General features: G+C 47.5%; 4 protein-coding genes and 1 non-coding gene across 5 annotated transcripts; all 5 read left to right on the top strand.

The window, feature by feature from the left end:
- Nucleotides 1-884: 884 nt before the first annotated feature.
- EV420DRAFT_1260273 (uncharacterized protein) lies at nt 885-2,401 on the top strand (the record flags this gene model as incomplete). Its single annotated transcript, XM_060467000.1, has 3 exons — nt 885-1,238; nt 1,293-1,784; nt 1,826-2,401. 3 exons carry the CDS (start codon nt 885-887, stop codon nt 2,399-2,401), a joined length of 1,422 nt encoding a protein of 473 aa, XP_060337517.1.
- Nucleotides 2,402-2,441: 40 nt separating this feature from the next.
- On the top strand, nt 2,442-2,513 carry EV420DRAFT_t49. Its single transcript has one exon. It is a non-coding gene; the product is annotated as a tRNA-Glu (tRNA).
- Nucleotides 2,514-3,934: 1,421 nt separating this feature from the next.
- EV420DRAFT_1235194 (uncharacterized protein) lies at nt 3,935-4,102 on the top strand (the record flags this gene model as incomplete). The annotated part of the gene is made up of 1 exon (XM_060466575.1): nt 3,935-4,102. A coding segment is annotated over one exon (168 nt), but the record flags the coding sequence as incomplete, so codon positions are not given.
- A 2,761-nt stretch (nt 4,103-6,863) lies between these two features.
- On the top strand, nt 6,864-8,017 carry EV420DRAFT_654697 (uncharacterized protein). The gene is made up of 3 exons (XM_060482942.1): nt 6,864-7,159; nt 7,212-7,409; nt 7,468-8,017. The coding sequence occupies exons 1-3, from the start codon at nt 6,997-6,999 to the stop codon at nt 7,728-7,730; spliced, it is 624 nt and encodes a 207-aa protein (XP_060337515.1). The 5' UTR covers nt 6,864-6,996; the 3' UTR covers nt 7,731-8,017.
- A 3,463-nt stretch (nt 8,018-11,480) lies between these two features.
- On the top strand, nt 11,481-13,496 carry EV420DRAFT_1743492 (uncharacterized protein; the record flags this gene model as incomplete). The annotated part of the gene is made up of 3 exons (XM_060480078.1): nt 11,481-13,119; nt 13,215-13,262; nt 13,286-13,496. The coding sequence occupies exons 1-3, from the start codon at nt 11,642-11,644 to the stop codon at nt 13,494-13,496; spliced, it is 1,737 nt and encodes a 578-aa protein (XP_060337514.1). The 5' UTR covers nt 11,481-11,641.
- Between the last annotated feature and the right edge of the window lie 360 nt (nt 13,497-13,856).

The following is a 13,856-nucleotide window of genomic DNA, read 5'->3' as shown; positions in this document are numbered from 1 at the left end:
CCACATCAATCTGAGCTGGGGATATTTGCAGGACTATTCACAATGTCGCTATCCGTTGCATTTTACTCCTTAGTCCGAGTTACCGAAGAGTTGCCAGTTCCTTGCGGTACCGAGACCTGACAGCGCTTAGTAGATATTATGAGACGGATTTTGCTTCGAAACCTGAAGGACGGTTCAAAGGAGAGGCGAATGCTGCTATCGATCATGATGTTTGACCTACATCACGATGGTGTATGATAATGTGTTGAAGTTTCAAGGTGAGTATCCCATTTATCTCGACATCCGGCGTCGTTATCTCACTGCTGGAAAGTATTTGATTAGTAGAAATGCTCGTAACCATTATCTTAACGCATCAAGCTCAAGTATAAGGTCTGAATCCCAGTTCTCTTGGCATCATTTCCTCCTCTGCAATAACCCAGGAGCCATCGCCAACAACAGTCAGCGGCAGTGCTGATTCAGTTTCCAAATTTTCTTCACGAGCAGGGAGAGTGGGGTTGTGTGGTGGGCCATATAGCAACTTGCCTTGAGCGTCCATCGTCATTGCTTCCCGGAGGCAAGTATTGATGCATGTAAAGATATTTCACTCATTCTCTGCGACTCCGTTGCGCCCTTGTCTGGTGGGACGATGATGACGATGATGATGTCAGTACTGCCCACGCCAAATACTCAACGATCACTCCTTTACAATCACCCGCGATACTTGGACTTCCACGTCAATGTCCCCTACCTTCCTCCCGCCGTTAGGCGTTCAGCCAGAAGCACGGTGGATTTTTTTCGCAGTACGGCGGATGTCCGTCGTGCTTCTGGTTTGCGCGAACCTCCTCATCATATCTGGAATCGCGTACATCAACTTTCGGAATCTGCCTGTTTACAGTCAGCGTTCCATGGTGGCCTCAGCACCGAAACAAAGGTCGTATGGCATATCGGATTACCTTCGTCTGTCCACAACGAGTAGCGATACTTCGACATTGCCAAGTGCGGCATGGACGCCGCTCAGCTTGAGCACTTGTACGTTTGGCATGCCCGCTCATTACGCCCCTTGCGTAATGAAAAGACTACCTAAGGACGTTGTCTACGCAGAAGAGCTATTGTATCCTGCTTTCGAGATTCGCCAGCCTTACTTTGCAACCGAGGAGCACGAGGAGCGCTGGAAATACATGGTGGTGGGTATCAAAGAACGGGCAGTATTACAGGATAACGGTTGGGTGGTGTATAAAGGACAATCGGGCCAGAATTTCGTGAGTGTATAACAGTGAACACTGGAGGAATGTCGGGGCTAAGCCTACTTCCAGGTGTTTAATAGCGTCTCTTTTAAACATTCGGTTGATGGATATGACCGCTGGACGGCCGACGCCTGTATGGGAGGGCTTGTCTCGTCGGAACGACTTCAACCCTTCAATGCGGCCGAAGTAATTTGGAAAAATAACGCCACGACGATTTATCGCAACGCCATGGTTGCCCTTTCGCCTGATTCGTATTCTTTCCAACATCATCTTGATCGTATAACGCACATTGTCACGCAAGGTGCACACCTCACACTTCGCAGTGAAGTCCCGTTTGTTATAACAGGCCGCCGTGGGAGTGACTTCGTTCAGCAGCTCTGGGAACGACTAGGATTTGACGAAGAACACGTCTTGCATAGTGTCACGGACGATATTTATGCGGAAAGGATGATTTTTTCTTGCCGGGCGATTTTGGTGCACCCTTGGTTGTCCCTCAAGACTCTTGAAACATTTGGGATCAATGTCTTGAGAGTGTCATCGACGAGAAATAAGGTTTGTCTAGTTCTGCATCTTATGGCGGAAGCTTATACATGGCGGCACAGATAATGTACATGTCTCGATCCAACAGTCGTGCTCAAAATGGCGGTCGCAAGGTTATCAATGAGTCGGCTCTTCTTGATGCGATACGGGAACTTCTCGAAGAACGAGGCAAGGGGGAAGAGCTTGTCGTGTTTGACGAGACACGGTATGGCTCCGCCTCCGAGCTTTTCACGTATTTCAACGAGAACGTTATGGCTATCATCGGTCCTCATGGTGGAGCGATGCATCATCATCGGTGGGCTGCCCGGGGTACTCTCGTTGTGGAGATGATGCCGACAACATTTACGTCGATGGCGATATACGAGGAGGCATCAGTGCTATCGCAGACGTATGCGGTCCTTGTGGTGGAGCCGAGCGAGCTGAAGGGGACGGATATGGTCATCGATCCGGGACATGTTTTGAGGATTCTAAGAGAGCATTTAGGTGTGAGGATGCATAAACCTCATCATGCGGAGCATATGGGATTTTTGGCGTTGAGGAATGGCGGAAAGAGAACAGATCGTGTTGAGTACGAGTCTTTAGCTGAAGATCCGCTGAGGATTAGTTATCAATGGGGTAGGCAGGAACTTGGGTTGTAAGTGCTGAATACAATAAAATAATTGGTCAAACTACAATGAGTCGGATATGGTGTAACGGCTAACATTGCCGCCTCTCACGCGGCAGCTCGGGGTTCGATTCCCCGTATCCGAACCAAAATAACGACGAGCCCGAATTTTTTTTGCAGAAGTTAAAACTCACTGCTGTGTAGTGTGCACCTTGTTCAGACTTGAAATTCGATATTTAAGTGCTCATTGCTATCATTCTGGTATGCAGGTATCTTTTACGGAAAACCACGAGGCTTTTCTTATAATGTACAATACTTTGCCGGAATGCCGCATCCTGGCAATTTTGAACTCCGCCCATTCAAACTTCAATCAGACAACTTGAAGTCTTGGAAGACTTTATGATCAAACATTTGTTGTTTCTGGAACACTTGTGCTACTGTCGTATCCACAACCCAACGAGTTTGTTACTCAGTCGCTCCCCGTCAATCCATTTCCTTTTGCTGCTCTCCCTGAAATCCACAAGGCATCCAATGTCTGCCTTGGCCTCGAATCCCATGCACACCTGCTTCCCTCTGCTTCCCTGACCTGGAGAGAAACGCCTAGACACGCTCCTATCTGGTCGCGTACTGGGATTCACTCTTATAGAGATCTCGTCCGATTCTGGTCATGTAGCCACAGTCACAAACATGGACGGGACCGATGCTTCTCTGCTGGCCTTGGGCGAGGGCTGTATCCAGTGTCTGATCCGTCCATTTATGTCATTCGTTAAATGATATTTCAACGCAGTCAGACTAAATTTTTTTGGCAGTTCGCAAGATATCAATAAACCGATTCCTTCTGAACACCTCGTGGCTCGCTTGTCGGTCGGTCTAGACTCTAGATCTAGTCTGTCTGCTGACGAACAACAGGAATTCTGTCGATACATTCAAGAACAGCCGTCTTTGAGTTATTCTACTGCGACGAAAGCTGTAATTCTACCATGCTTTCACGCTTTCACATTGCTCAATGAATAGGTGTGTAGGTACCTCTCCGTGATGACCATCGCTGCATGCTCGATCACAACAAGTATGATGCAGAGTATGTCATTAGGAACGTGCGAGTAGTCACGGCCTAAAATTCCCGTCGGGTACTAGATAATCTCAAGTGCACCCATATCTGTCCAGAAGGTTTCAACTCGAATACAGGAGATAATATTGGAGCCTCATCTGAGAGAGTACGATTCTTGCGAGTGTATCCAGGTATAGCTCACTATCTGTCTATCAGCGTGAATCGTCAGCGTCGGTCTGGGACGCGAGGCGCATCTTCGTGGACATGGACGAGCTCAGTATTGGGTTTCATCGATTGGAAAATATGCTCACGCTGTCTCGTACCTTTCATGGCCTTTTCCATGGCTTGGCTATTTGGCTTCAATCTGCGGTATGCCTTGTAGCTTTATAATTGTGATAATTCTCAAGATCCTCTTAAAATGCTCAACAAGACACGTATGTGATTGTATCTAGTGAAGAGCTTCTGCTTGAAGGCCTTCCTAGTCGCGTTGTTACCTTTACAACGCCTGATCCAAAGGCCCTACTGCTCCCCAACCGTTCTTACCTTCGCATTCATGCAGCGTGTTGTCGTGTTGCTCGTTTGTCGGGTGCTGCCACGTACATGGAAACCGTTCTTCAGAAAGAAGAAAAGATGCGTGCATATGTTGAACGCGTATGCAATCTCGCTGAAGATGGCTTGTCGACAGACTTTGGTGGACAGTATCTGGCCCTTGCTACCAGACATCCTGGTGTTTGATCTAGTAACATCTAATCGCATCGTCGGCTTACGATACTAGACGCTAATGTATGATACCGTCGCAGTCTATACTTGGATAGCTCTTCTCTGGCTGAGACTTTGTTTCATTCACTGACTGGATTTGCTGATGAACAGATCCTGACGAGTCCGGATCTGTTCGTCAGATCTCAGGGGTGCAGAGAGCCACGTAGCTGGGGTGATGTCCTCCCGGTCTGAACTCGCGACTCTCAATGTTCAACTCTTGTTCTTCCAAAACTCTTAGCCGAAACAGACAGAACGAGACTCCTTCTGCAAAGCACATCATCTTCACATCTTTATCGTTTCCAATAAGGCACAAAGTCTGTTGTCTCTATCTCAGTCGATTCAACCCACTGCCTCGGTTGGAAGAAAACCCTTGGACCCGAAAATTATCTGCGTCCGTCTTCACGCCGCCATGAACCTTAACTCTAGATAACAAAACTTTAGTTGGCGGTTCTGTTGGCGGCCGGTTACTCGTGATCAAGATAAGGGTGCCCTGAGGCTATGCAACGCAGACTGAGAACGCTCACTGAAGGTGCTTGCTCGGCAGCATCTTGATGCAAAGTTTGGGCAGTGCAAAAACGAAAGTGCGTCGACGAGGTATTCCGCACTCTCCGGAGACCCAAATCGTACGACCTGTTTATTGGCTTCAAGTTGAGGGCACCGCATACCGTTCGTCCAGCGACGTTTCTCCACCCAAATAAGTACGTTGCCCACTGGTCCTGTGTTCTGTGTTCATTATGTACCGGATCTTACAGTTGGATTCTCTGATCGTACGCCACCCGGTAGTGGCGAGGACTATGTCGACATCAAAACGAGTCGCAATGATGATTTTCTGATATAGCAGTGTATTAGGATAGGGTCCTTATCTCCTGATTGTCTCCCTCCTTCCTTCCTCAACCACAAATCGGTAACCATCTCCACTTCCACAGTCACAGGAAGCATGCCATATGTGAATCCAAGCCATGATTCACGGGTCGAATTTACCCCAAGCTCAACATCACGGATGTCGGACAAAGTCATTGTCGATCCTTACATACAACCTTCCTTCAAATTCACCGCAAATTGCTAGTACCCTTTTTCTTACTTCTTCATCCGTTCAGATCCGCTCAAGCCCGCATTCAGCTAACAATCTAGGTCTTTCATCAAAGGGATCCAGGAAGATTTGTCGCGGAAGACGCATATCCTCACGAGGAATATCTTTTCCATGAATAAATGACATGATACTGAGTTTCATCCATTTAATTATTGTGCAGTGCGGGTCCAATTCGAACTTGGCGTATGCGCTCGGTTGCTATTGACCTCACATTGCCGGAGAAGATTGCCGGTGTGAATACGCGCGATTTCAAATTCCATTTTTTGATGTTGTATATAACATGCCGTCTCTTCTCTAGCGACCCTGTTTCCCCTATTTGACTCTACTGTGGGTCCAGGAGCTCACGGTTGTCAACTTGGCCCCGGACCATTCTGTTGGTCAGCCTGGAGTTCTTCGGGTATGTCTGAAGTTCTTCGGGTATGTCCGAAAAGTACTATCCTGTCCTATTCCTAAAGCTTTACACCACATGTAGCAGGATCATGTGTCTATTCGTACGATAAAGGCCAACCACATTTTCGTGTCTGACGCTACGAGGATGTTGTTATTGCTCAATTCTGCGTGTTCTCTGTTCCTGGTCTATCCCATCTTTATTCACTATCTTAATTGATCAGCCGTTGCTGCCTGTCGACGTTGCCTACAGTGCGCAACGTAGGTGCGGCCATTGAACCATGAAAACGTGGCGTATCAGACATACCATTGTTTTGTGCGCTAAGATGCTTCGATGAATCTCTTGGCTTGGTGCACATTTCCATACACTTTTTTCTCCTCATCATTTGTCTATCAGTGCTGGTTTCGCTGTCGATGCAATACATGGCCCGAGAACGATATTGAGCCCGAGTGCGGATCCTATCCGCAGACGCTGGGCGTCCTCACCACTTCTTCACGCCCCGCTCCTCGTGTTTCTCTCGCTGAGTGTCTGTGTCCGATCTAACACACTCGGAAGTTTGCAATTGTGACACCACGACGCTGTATCAGCAGCCGCTACTTGTCAAGTTCCAGAAACTTACATGAGTAACATGCCGAAGTACGCGCTTGTTTCTTGACTTTGATACAGTATCTTGTCTTAAGATCCCGCAACATGGCTCCAGCCCAACAGCCTCGCATCGAGTTTGGCGGCCGACTGGTTTCCTTCCGTTCATGGTTTAGCGGCTCTGAGGACGTTCTATGATGGTTACACTCTTCGAACGTATGATTGTTCCGGTCACTACTAGGTCGAATGCGTAGCAATCTTAGGACGGGGACCGCGAGAATGTATCACTCTTCTCTCGCTATAGATGAGGATATCTGAGCGGCTAGACGATGGACGTCTCGACTAATTATTGCCTTGACGGGACCGTCAATGGTAGGATATATATCTAGGCGCTGAGGCCTGATTGACTTCGGTGGGATTTTCCGTTCCGAATGACGCATGTACTGTATAGTGACCGGCAATTTGATGGAAGGTCAACCGGTTAGTGGTATGTACTCCGGACACTTTGGCGATTCCATTCTTACAAAATTGCTTTGTTCCAGAACGCAAGTAACCAATACGGAAGCACCTACCAAGCCATCAAGGCACGTGCAGAAGGCTATATACCAGGGTACTATATATATACAGCCAATCCTTTCTTCATTACCATCACCCCCTTCCCCCTTCCGGTGACACCACGCCGTCCTCTGATTGTCCAGCCCATTCTCACGTCCCAACACATACTCTAAACCTCGAGGACATTTCTGGCTGCTGGTCATCAGTATGCCTCAGAGCATTCGCGGTACCTTATGTGAATCCGCTCGAAAGCTGGGCTATGCCCCAGTCACTGGCTTCGAACCTCTGCAAGCCCCTGAGGTCGTCAACGTTGACGAACCTCGATTAAGCCCTATCTGGTTCACGCCACCAGGCCCTCCATGCGCGTCGAGTACGTCCCGTCGGTCGAAAGTGCAATCCCCGATCACTGACCATTGTTGCAGATGATACCGACACGCAAGAGTTGCCGAAGACGAATATCAGGATGACGCGATATCGTCAGAGAGGCCGTCCTCGAGAAGAATGCGAAGTAACGCAAGAGGAGGCTCTCGCCAACATGCTTGCCGCAACCAGTATTACTTCAGGACCAGGCTACGAATTGGGGGGTTCCGCGTCGTCACCAAGTCCTCGTGGTGAGTACGGTGAGCATCATCATTGTATCTGGCTTGGAAACACTCGTTCCTGATCATCTTCTCACAGTTACAGTCCCCCGGTGCCTATCAATGGACGATACCCCTACCCCGACACCCGAAACAGAGTCGAAACTCGTTCAGAGGTCAAAAACCGAGCCGAGGGGAAGAAAAGGTAAGGAACCCTCGGGCTCGGCCTTGTCTCGTACTGATTCAATTGTAGCTCGACGAAGCGTGCCTTATAGCCCGTACCAATGTTGTCCAGCATTGAAACAGTCAGACCGAAGCCGAGGGGCGAGGGATTCTTCCCCTATGGCTGTTGTTTTTGACTAGTATACTGTGTATACTTACTTGATGTGTATTTCTATATCTACACCGTCGTTCTACACGAAGACAATCAAAAATTGTTCAACAAAGAGGGCCTAGGGTTGTCATCCCATCAGGAACCCCAATTTCGATTCTTGTCTATCTAAGTGGTTACCGATTACTGTATCGCCTGAATTCCCTCTGCCATTTCGCTGGGTATTTGGCGCACCTACCCACCCGCCGTATGTGCGCCATCGGTACCATGGAAATTGGTGCTTCACTCCGTGGCGTACTTTGAATCCTTGACGGCCAAAAATTCGTAGGTCAGTCCACGGTTTTTGCAAAAATCGACATTGTTGTTGACGTGATCATATTCAGAGGATTCTATGACCTATTCACATCCCAAGACTTTTTCAATAGCTTAGGGCTCAGATCTTGAGCCTGATCTGGTCAATCTAGATGTCCTCTGAGTTTCGGTATTGTCGGTGGATCGTGATAGTAGAGGTCATCGAACACTTTTCACGTTCTACACGCCGAAGAATTTTGAGGGAGCAAAATCATTGGCGGTAGTGAATGCAATGCTCGCGATGACATCACTTCCTAATATTTTAGATTCTGGTCCACGCTGCATCAGCGGGCGTTTTTATGTGGGCTCATCATTTCCATGGCCACGACCTACACCACAAAAAGAGGGCAAGTTTTAGGAACGGGTACATACCAAAGTCACTCATCGTAACACTAGATAAACAAGAGAACCCATTATAAACAATGTAAACGGTAGCATTGGTTATAAAGATATCTGACGTAACTCCAATTTATCGTAAGAGGAATATGAGTCCAAATATAATAGCAAATAAACCCAGTGAACGATGAAATACCTTTATAATCTGAGCCGCAACAGGTTGGAGATAATATCTATAGATAAGGGTTTGAGGAGATTATAATACTTAAGAAAGATTTTACGACAGATTACTTTGAATTACTGAATATCACAGCTCACTAGGTCCTCACAGCTCGCACATATCAGATGGGATTAATGCAATATAATATGTTAACAGTAAGCAATAGTAGTATTCTAGATAAAAATCGCTGCAAGCCAAGGCAAACTTCAAGAGATCAGTTAGATTGCAAAAATGGCAACGGAAAAAAGCACTGACAAAAATATGAAGGCATCTAGGCAGTGACTGGTGATAGCTTCAGCCCAATACGAGGCAGCGTCCATCCTTGTGATGGGACTCTCGGGCGGACGTGCATGTACATTGCCAGTATTGGTACATCCGCTGGGTGAATCAAAAACGTGCTTAAAGAACAATATTAGCGAAAAGGCAGATAAATGAGTGAGAGGACTTATCTCACGCGATCCTACTTGTGCTTTGAATATATGGAACGCGCATTAGTCACACCGAAGAACGTCAGTGTACTTACTAAGGTGGAATCCGATGCTGAGCATGAAGCGTTGTCTAGCGTTCACAAAAATGAGAACATATGCACATATATGCTCCAGAATTCACTCACTTTTTGTATATCCTGCATGCTTCGACTCGCCATTGTTCTACTCCTACCGTTCTCATCCCTCTTGACTCTCAATATCACTGTCCTCACCCTTTATCCCCTCTTCCCACTCGTCAGTGCAAATCTCATGCGTCCTCGGGAGTCGTGATCCGTGCTAAGGTCCTGTCAACAGATAGGGACACAACTCGGTCTTCTTTGGCTTGATGTTGGTCTTCTATGGGGCTGATCTTGAGAATCGGGAGAAGAATAGATGTAGGATACAGGTTGGGGTAATGTCATAGATGAAGGTGGGAGGGAAGGACAAAGCTCAGATTGTCACAATCGTAACCATTGACGTGTGACATCACGTGACATCCAGCCTCAAAGGCCGGCTATTGCTAAGTTTGGACGTCAGCACACTTTGAGGCTGCAGCGTTTGGAAGATACAGAGCAAGAGAAAAGAGCTAGCTGCACCTAGGATTGAATGTAGGTGACCAGTGATTGAGCTTATATATCTCATAACCAGTTATAAACCTGAAAGAACCCAGGCCAAGATTGCTTTCCCTTACTAGCAGTTATAACCTTGCTCAGGAGGGGATATAAAGACATATTACCTGAAATAATAATATGGCCCGGTTATACTGTTTTATACTCCAGCGCCATAATTGGATTCACTTATATACCATCCAACAGTTTGTAATGTTCAATAACATATTCACACTTTTTGTGGTGACTAGTACAATCATAGACATTATCCACCTAGAACGTTCCGGCTTTGGAATGAGACGAAATTTGTAGCTTCTCGAAGTTTGCAAGTCTGCGATACACTGCCTAAAGAGTGTTCCCGAGTGATCAGATAAGTGTTATCGCTGATCCCTGTCTAAATCAAAGCTTAGTTCCTCGTGATAGTGTAGTAAGAAGTCTTCCATGACACGATCGACATAGATTGCGAGCGATGAGATTGAATGACATGACCGATTCCTAGTGAGGGACAGCATAGGACTGGTTGAAAATCCATGGATCACGAAGGGGAATATCGGATACAAAGCTGTACGTTATGGAAGTATCGTAACACCGAGGAAAAGGAGGACTTCCAGAACCCGGTGGGTGATGTACATGATTGAAGGGCGAATTCTATCTCTCTTCTAATGACATGGGACGAGACAAGATTATCAATACAAGAAGAGATGGACTACGTGAAATCTGGAATATGTGCGCCACAATACTTAACATTTGCAGTTCGGGGTAAGTTGGTTGATTCCAGGGAGGTTCAAGTTCGGGCTCGTAGACAAAGGGCGACGAACTTCGAAAAATACATCGTCCGTACAAAGATGAAAAACACCATTGGAGGAGACGTCGAAGAAGTCTCATCGCGGTGCACTTTGCAGGCTGAACCTTCACCGCTCAACTCAATTGGTGTCCTGGTTTATACAAGTGTCATATACCTTCATCGATGGAGTCATCGATTGAGTTAATTATAATATCGATATCGTACAGTTACTGGAGTATGAAGCCTGAGTGCTGAGTACTGAGTACTCAAGTTCTCAATGTCAGAACCTCAGCGACATGATGGGAGGATGAAGAGCGCTGCTCGGCTTCCGGGCCGATGTGACGGGAAATGAGCTAGTCTTCCAATCTTTCCGCTCGTTCATTTGCTCTTTCAGGACTTGCTCGAATTCCAAGAGCGGTTTTACTCCAAGTGTCTTACTGAAAACAGACATTGCATTCCCTAGATACAAAACTTTGCATGTTCCATTCCACTGCGGGATGCGGTACCACTGACTGGCGGGTCGCTCCCGGGTCATCATATACATAGACCAGTCCGCCGGACTATTGTCCGTTGTGATATGGTGGATGACCGTTGCTTTCTTGAACAATCAAGTTTGGCGAGATTTATGGTATTATTTCTTCTCTGGTCCAATGAAGACTTATCTAATTCATCAAGGTCCGTCAGCGTGTCACACGGTTAACTAAAGCCATAACAACTTACAGTACGGCTAGTACCAGCGCGGCACGGTATTCGAGCCTCAATTCCGTCGGTTGACCAGGTCCTTAGAGGACATAGCAATCAGGACATAACAATATCATCTCGATGGTCTTTTTTCTTGCGCAATTCCTGGGATGCCATTGACATGGCTCCTTCAATGGTCCATTCATGCATTTTGGGTTCCAATTGTGGCAAGTTGATCGACACTTTGTCGATCTTTCCTTTGTCCAACTCGCTACCCGGAGCCACTTGGTTTCCCTTTATAATGGGCCACTATAACTTATTCTTCTTGCGACACTCAGCTTGTCCTCAAAGCGACGTATTTTATCCACACTGCAACCATACCTTTGAACCTGAGTAGGTAAGTCGCTCGTCCTTATCACATTCTTACAGTCACTCACACTGACAGTCCCGGATTAGTACTACGACTTCCTTATTTCCTCATCGACTTCCTTCAGTCATGGCGGCCGTACCACAAGAGTCTTTGGCGCCACATCGACTCGAGGACAAATACATCTACTCGCCTTCGTTCATCTGCCTCCTCCAGACCAACGACCCACCCGACGCCGACACAGATGCCACTCGCGCTATCTCGGACACGATCGCACAAGCAGCCGAAGACACAGTTCTCGCAGAGAAGGAGATAGCAACCCTCCAAACCAAGATCAAGGAAAAGCAAGCCAAGATTCGCGCCTTACGTCGAGTTATCGACGATTGCAATACCGTACTCTCCCCCATACGCAGGCTGCCAACTGACATCGTATTTGAGATCTTTCAATCCGTCGTCCAGGACAAGTACGATGTCTTCGACGTTACGAGCGGCCCGTGGCTCCTCACTCACATTTGCAAGCCGTGGAGAACCCTGGCATGCGAGTACGGTGCCCTCTGGTCGTGTGTTAATGTCACGAATGTCATGGCCTATGGAGAAACACGCCCCATCAATGAACCTGTGATGCTGCTTCGAACGGCCCTAAAGCGATCTGGCTCGTTTCCTCTCTCCGTGTGGTTCGAATACAGAACCAAGAAGAAATGGAGACAGTATGAGGAATCCGAAATCAACTTGCCAGGCTCTCTAGACAGTGACAACGGGGAACTTAGCGATGACGACGATGAAAACAGCATCTTGTCGACAGAAAGCGGTTACGAAATCGTTCATTCGAGTTTTGCTTCGCTTCCAATCGACTGCCAACTCGTGAAGGTGTTGATGCAGCACTCTCGCCAGTTTCAACACCTGAACATCGAAGTACCGAGCCCTCCCGCGCTAAAATGTCTCCGTGTAATACACGGACGTCTAGACAGCCTGGAGACAGTGCACATATCCTTACCCTACGAGGCATGGGTCCACAATGAGCTTCAAGAAACCTTCGCCCTGGCACCGAAGCTCCGTGTTGCTCGTCTGAACCGGCTCTCTCTGGACAGCGTGCTCGATCTCCCCCTCAGCCTGCTAAAATCTCTCGACCACCAGCTCGAGGACATGCGGGCAGAAGTATGGCTCTCCACCGTCCAAACCATCCTCCAAAAAGGATCTCAGCTGACCGAGTATGCGCCACCTTCACCACGTAAAGCATATAACAGCAAAATGCCTCGATTCCGCAGTTCTACGATTCGTACTTTTCATGTCCGTGCGTGGTACGTGCTCGACTATTTCCAACTCCCAGGACTCGACGAGCTACATATCTGTCATTTCGGGTTCGCTCGCGACCCGCATGGAGGAGACACCCTATCTGCCTTCATTCATCGTTCGGGATGCGCTCTGAAGAAGCTCTGTCTCCGCGGTGTCCCGGATAGTATCATCTCGGCGTTTCCGTTTGTCCACAAGAGCCTCGTCGACCTTGATATCACGATTACCCATTCGAACGATCGACTTTTATCTGATCTGAAGCACCTTCATGCGTACGGCTGGTCATTGCCCGCGTTTATCAAGACTCGTGATAAAATGTTCGAATGAGAATTGTGGGTGGCGTGATGTGCTAAAGGAATATTTGGAGCGGATTTTCGTTTTCGTCGAAGGTCTCTGCAAGGCAGGATCAAAGGTGCGGGTTGAAGTCTGGTTCATCACTCCCAACTTCCGACCCCATCAGGTATGTGACGTGAGGAAATTCAGGCGTTTGCTCAATGAAGGATTGGATATCGCAATTTTGGTAGGACGTAAAAGTAAGCCCTGGGAGGACACTATGGGTCGTGAAGAAGGGGATGAGATTGTGGACGTGCGTGATCTTTTTGAAGAAGAGGATGGTTATGACTGGGATTCGGAAGACGATGATGATGATTTTGAGGATGACAATAGTTGGAGTGAAGAATCAGATGCGTGCTAGATTCCCTTCGGTATACCTATATGATACGATTAATGATGATCTTTGAATGGAATGATAGTACCGAATCACCACGAGTTACAACCACGGTACAGCTGATTATTGGAAAAAGTAATGACAGCGGAACGCTTGTACGGTCCTAAGCTGAAACCGACTACCCAATCAATGTTGCTTGTGGGAACCAGTCTATCAGCTATTCTTGAGGACTGTATCTGTGAAGTAGAACCCGGTAATATACCGATTCATCTCCAGCCTCGACGTCGTTCAGGCTGGGCACGCCATGTTGAAATCACCTCGCCGAATCAGAATGTAAAGCATGCAGTCAGCCCTTCGCATTGATGGTCCCAAAACCGAAAATTTGAA

The sequence above is a fragment of the Desarmillaria tabescens genome, assembly GCF_030435595.1.
Source record: "Desarmillaria tabescens strain CCBAS 213 chromosome Unknown EV420scaffold_3, whole genome shotgun sequence".
In the NCBI taxonomy this organism is placed as follows: Eukaryota; Fungi; Basidiomycota; class Agaricomycetes; order Agaricales; family Physalacriaceae; genus Desarmillaria; species Desarmillaria tabescens.
Note: the sequence above shows the minus strand (reverse complement) of the source record. Positions and strands in the feature narration are given on the sequence as shown.

Bases quoted from the DNA above. Each gene is read 5' to 3' on its own strand.
- EV420DRAFT_654697 (XM_060482942.1), top strand. From the start codon at position 6,997: ATGCCTCAGAGCATTCGCGGTACCTTATGTGAATCCGCTCGAAAGCTG. The intron at 7,160-7,211 runs GTACGTCCCGTC...CCATTGTTGCAG, and splicing joins AGGCCCTCCATGCGCGTCGA to ATGATACCGACACGCAAGAG. The intron at 7,410-7,467 runs GTGAGCATCATC...ATCTTCTCACAG, and splicing joins AAGTCCTCGTGGTGAGTACG to TTACAGTCCCCCGGTGCCTA.